Raw genomic sequence first — 5,343 nt, 5'->3', positions numbered from 1 at the left:
CCCTCTCCCCCAGGTTATTATTTAGTCCGATCACGAAAAACCCTGGGGTTCATAGGAACACATTTTGGGCCTACTTTCTGTTTTTTGGGTGACAAAAAAACGGGGTGGCACAGTGACGCCAAGGCTGGGAGCCGACCTTTCGCTTCTATGGCGGTTCAGAATTTTGCCCTGCCCCCTTGCCTTGCATCTCCTGGAAGGTTCACACATTCGTGACTATCCCTGCCTGCTGCCCAGCCCTGGACTCGGAGCTTCGATCGCCATTGGTCAGGTCGTCGTCGAGGGGCGGGGCTTCGTCAGCTGTTTGCGGGATGCCTGAGAGCGGGGGTATTTTGGAAACAATACCGCGCGGGCGGCGGCGGAGGGTGGCCTCCCTGCGCGCGCGCCTGCCGCCTGCGCCCCTTCGCCAGGTAAGCCCCCGGGGATGGGGGGCTGACCGGCCGAGCGGGGTGCAGCGCCCCGCGGGGGGCAGACGGCGCCGCGTGGCGGGGAGCGGGCTGCAGTGAGTGCCCGGTGTCGGGGGCAGAGTGGACCCGTGGGGATCCCCGCGGTAGGGAAGGCTTGGAGTGATGGCCAGTACTTGGGGGCAGTGCAGGGAGGAGGGAGGAGGAGTTAAAGGGCCGACACGGATAGGTGAGCTACCTCACATTCCGGTGATTTGTGAGCGCGGGGCTCCCAGGAAGGTGCTTGGGGTGTCCTCCGCCCCAGGGGGGTCGCTGGCAGAAAAGGGGCTCAGGTTGCAATGACCAAGGAAGCTTGGGGGTGCAGTGCCTGTGGGACTTTGAGGTCTGGGGTGTCTTAGCTCTCTTTTTAGATTTCTATTCCAAAGTAGGGATGGTGGCAAAGAGTTTTGGGGTGTACTGCCTCCCAAGGGGTCTGACTGCTCCTTTACATCTTGGCTTCCTTTACCTCCTTCCCATCTCTGTCTGGGCACGGAGCCCCAAGCGCTCATCACTGGGCTTTGGCTCTGAGCCCTGGCATCATAGCCTTAGAGCTGAGGCTCTTTCCTGGAGTTATCTTGTACTGTGGACCCAGGTCTGTAGTATACACATGACCCCTGGTTTCTGGCAGCGCCAGGGGCTCCGGCTGCCTAGTTTCTGTCTGTGCCCCCTGGGGCCAAGCCCGACTTTTGGAAGCCACTGTCACAGCTGGAAAAGGTTTGGGCAGGTCCAGAAGGGCTTGGATATCACTTTGGAGTAATGTCTTACCTGGCAGTGTCTTCCTGAGGAAATCGAGCCCTCTGGGTCAGTGTCCCACATCCTCAGCTCATGGGGATCTCTTCTATCATTTATCCCAAGGTTTTTTCAGGGAATATTTGCCTCATCTTCCACCCCTCCCCCAGTCAGCGTGCCACAAGTTTTCAGGACTAGCTTGTACTGGCAGAGGAGACGAGCTGAATCACTGGGGAAAGTCAGATCAGGTGTGTGTGTGTGGGGGTGTCTGTGCACTTCCTACAGTAGAGAATGGAAAGGGTCCTCAGGGGATTGCTGATCCAACACACTCAGGCTACACCTCCCCCACCCACCCAACCCAGGCAATTTAGAACTAGGGCTCTGCCTGGAGGGTAAAAGCTGACAAACTTCATAAGAGAAAAAGAGTCTCTGTCTTTTGTCTGTATTTGTGGGATACCAGCCGTTTTAAAGGGAACACTCTTTGGGGTCGCTGTTATCAGGTAAATGCTGTCATTCTTCTAGGCAACAGGTAACCACCACTACAAAACTCTGGTAGAACAGCCTCAGGTCAGGTCAGTTAGAAAGTTTGCATCCTGGTCCATAGGAGAGTGTGTGTGTGTGTGTGTGTGTGTGTGTATGTATGTATGTATGTGTAGACACCAGCCAGTCATCAATATGTGCCCCATGGGAGTGACAGATTTGATGAAGGCAGAAGTATTTGATACCCAAGCTCTCCAAACTTACATGTGATCTACTCAGATGCTTCAGAAAAACACAGTTCAATTTGGATTATGTTTGAAAGCAAGAGGTAACCTGGGAGACAGGAGTCCTAAGTTCTGTATTTGATGCTGTCTTTGACAAGCTTTGTGCCATGGCACTCAGTTGAAGAAAGGCCATTGGAGATTGTAGGTGACTTCTGCTTTTGGGCACTAGCAAAGCTAAGACATACTGTCACATTGGAGTCACTGAATACATGGGACAAGCGTGTAGCATTGAGTTATAAACTGTGGGAGTAAGGGGCGGCCAGGTGGCTCAGTGAGTAAGAGACTTGGGATCAAATCCGGGCTCAGATACTTAGCATCGCACCACCTTGGGCAAGTTACTTAACCCCGATTGTTTAAAAAACAAACAAACAAACAAAACTGTGGGAGTTGGGGAGTGTGTCACCCCAGGACTTAGTCTTCTCTAAGCTGTGAAGAAGAGCTAATAGTCAGGGGAAGGTGGAGTGATGCCAGAGAGATGAGGCTGAGTTTTACTTCCTCCTAGGAGGTAGGATACACAACTCCCAGGTTCAACTAGGGACAGGCATGGGAACTCTTTGAGGTAGGGGTTTGGGACCTTGCAAGGAGCAGGTTCTAAAAGCATCTAGACGATAAGCTCACCCTCCCAGTGGACTTCTGAAGAGCAGATAGCTTAGTTCAGCCACTCTCCAGATTCAGAGCATCTTGTTGTGACTTGGGCTGTCCCAGGAATCTCACCACCACTAAACCACCCTCCAGTGTCTATTGGTGAGTGTTGAGCAAGTGGGGGCGGGGCATAGGAGAAAGTTAGGCAGCTGGGAGGGACTTGAGCAGGTTCTGGAGCTGAAAGCAAGGCTGCAAGGTTATTGTTGGCTTTTGTTGTAGTTGTTGCGGCTCAGCCAGGAGTTTAGCTCTGCCTGAGTGTAGCAGTGAGCTCCCTAGGGCGGAGATCATGCTTCTCTCTCGCTTGTAGGGAACACTGTGTCTGCAGCCTGCTTGGGTGACCTTGCACTCCTGGAGCAGGTGAATAACTTGGGTGCCTTTTTTTCCCCTACTGCTTTCATTGTTTACCATTTCCTAAATACCCCATAGCAGCACCCAAACTCTGTAAGCAAGTCTCATAGCAGCCAAAATAGCCCTTGCCAAGAACACTCACAGCCTGAACTCCACAGACAGGCCTGTTCAGGAAAAGAAGCCAAGGGTAGAAGAGGCTGTGGGCAGCCTAGTAGAGGGACCAGGTGTGTTGGGCTTTGCCCAGGTAGTTTGGGGGATTATTTTTTTTTTGTCTTCATTCATAGGTCCCCTGTGCCAAGGCTATCAAGCGGTTCCTGACCTTATCTCCCATTGGCTAGGGAGGAGCATGGAGAGCTGGGGCACTGATCTTCCAAGGGGACGTGGGGAGCGGCACTCCAGACCTGATTGCCTTTCTTTTGCAGGAGAGATGGAGCCTCCTCGTTATGTGGAAGAGCTGGAGGATGATGTGTTTCACCCAGAGGACTCAGAGCCTGCTGCTCAGCCAGGGGGCTTGACCTCAGCCGCTCTGTTTGCCCAGAGCCAGCCTGACTACATGCTGGATGGGCTGCAGCTTTTCCCTCTCACCCACTGCTGCGGCCCAGGGCTTCGGTCAGTTGGCCAGGAAGACAAGGCTACTCAGACCCTCAGTCCAGCATCCCCAAGCCAGGGTGTCATGCTGCCTTGTGGAGTGACTGAAGAGCCCCACCGACTTTTTTATGGTGAGTTGGAGTGCCGCCTTCTCTCCTGAGTTCAGGGGAGAGGGGAAAATATCCCTTTTAATAGAGGTATGGCAGAGGGCAACAGGGATATTGAGCCCTCATTTCTTTCTGCTACTTGCTGGATCAGTTGTCAGTCCTCATAAAGCTAGATTGCCTTGCTCATCATTTACCATTCCTTGATTCAGTCAACAAATAATTGTTGAGTACCTACTATGTGCAAAGCACTATGGTTCAGTGCTAGGGAATTTAGAGCAGGTATTCTCTCACTATTCCAAGAATACTACTGTTCTGGTGTACGAGGTGACTTTTCCAGGACTAACATTCTCTTTTTTCTGTATTCTAAAGTCCCTTTTGGCTCTGATTATCTGTTTCTCTGCTCAGTGAGTATGGCAGGTTTTTTTCCTTTGCATAGTGGGGACAGCCCAGTCTGAGATCTAGTTGTGTCTCTCCTTGCTTCTACACATTCAGGAGGGGCCTTTGGGGGAAGAAAAGGACTAGCCAAGCCTTCTTGGTTTGATGTTGGCATTCTGTCTAGTAGGAAAGCTATAGGAAAGCCCTTGCCTAGTTATCAGTGACCTGTGGTGGTAAGGAAAGGGTGGTGGTGGGGAAGATGTCAGAGAGCTTACCCACTCCCTCAAGGGTTATCACTTGGTCTGTTGCTACATTGCAGTTCCCTCTGGAAGAGAATGTTCTTAAGGGCCAAGCTTGGCTCCCAGCTTTTATTGAAGACTACTTGTGGTTGGAAGGAGAGCAGGAGAAAATTGCCAAGTCCTGGCTGGGTTTGGCTTCATGCTGAAATAGAGGCTAGTCCTCAGGAACAGGGTGGCTTAAATCCAGGCAGATCCCATTCCCATTACCTAAATTTAAGGGGCATGAGGGGCAGGCATAAGGAGTGAGGTTAAGCATTAAGCCCACTTTTTAGTTTAAAGAGAGAAGAGGAAAACTGTGTTCTGGAGTTATCTTATGTGTATGGGATGAGGCACAGGACCTGTGAAGACTGCATTTCTTTCTAAAGGAACTGCCTTACAGTGATAAGGCAAAGCAATCTGTACTGAGTTGACCTGAGCAATTAGAAAAGGAGGGGGGGGAGTGGAGCATCTGTGATTTGAGGGCTGCCCGTAGTCCCTACATTCAGAGGGCATCCCAGAAGTCCCAGCCCAGACTGCTTGCAGACAGACTTTGTTTTTCCTCTGGCCTGAGGCGCTCTCTTCTTGGTCTTGGCGGTATTGCCTGAAGCGAGTTGGGGAGGTTCCAGGGCGTATCAACCTCTGCAGCTCCACCTTTTGGCCCTTTCCTCAGTCTATTGGAACCAGAAACCCTGGAGAGCTTAAAAATTCCTTCTAGAAAGGGGCTTCACCCTGGAGGGAAATGAGTACTTAATTATGGTAATATACAGCCTTAAAAATAACTCTCAGATTTGTTACTTTCTGACCTTCTAGCTTAATTTTATACCCTGTTCCATCATTTACTCTGTGTTCTGTTGAGATTGGACTCTTTGTCTTTGCTCACAGTGCTCTGTATACCTGGAATGCCCTACCTTATTCTTCTCCATCCTTTAAGGCTCAACTCAGATAAGTTAAGATAACTTGGAACTGATGCACCTGTATAGGAAGCTTTTCCTTTTCCTCCTCCTCCTCCTTCTTCTTCTTCTTCTTCTTCTTCTTCTTCTTCTTCTTCTTCTTCTTCTCTCTCTCTCTCTCT

At 50.9% G+C, this 5,343-nt stretch overlaps 1 protein-coding gene across 4 annotated transcripts in view; it reads left to right on the top strand.

The window, feature by feature from the left end:
- Window positions 1–283: 283 nt before the first annotated feature.
- The window catches only part of BMF (Bcl2 modifying factor), a 29,868-nt gene continuing 24,808 nt past the window's right edge, over window positions 284–5,343 (top strand). For 2 of the 4 annotated variants that reach the window (XM_069105730.1, XM_069105727.1), the window contains exons 1-2: window positions 284–407; window positions 3,346–3,642. In XM_069105730.1, the coding sequence (XP_068961831.1) occupies window positions 3,351–3,642 (292 nt within the window). In that variant the 5' untranslated portion in view covers window positions 284–407; window positions 3,346–3,350. Of the gene's footprint in view, window positions 408–2,736; window positions 2,933–3,345; window positions 3,643–5,343 lie in introns of those variants that run through there. The other 2 variants (XM_069105729.1, XM_069105728.1) reach the window with 2 other exon arrangements.

This window comes from Petaurus breviceps, unplaced genomic scaffold (assembly GCF_028583685.1).
Source record: "Petaurus breviceps papuanus isolate PSGF00001 unplaced genomic scaffold, PetGlider_PUasm1.0 77, whole genome shotgun sequence".
NCBI classification, from domain to species: domain Eukaryota; kingdom Metazoa; phylum Chordata; class Mammalia; order Diprotodontia; family Petauridae; genus Petaurus; species Petaurus breviceps.
Note: the sequence above shows the minus strand (reverse complement) of the source record. Positions and strands in the feature narration are given on the sequence as shown.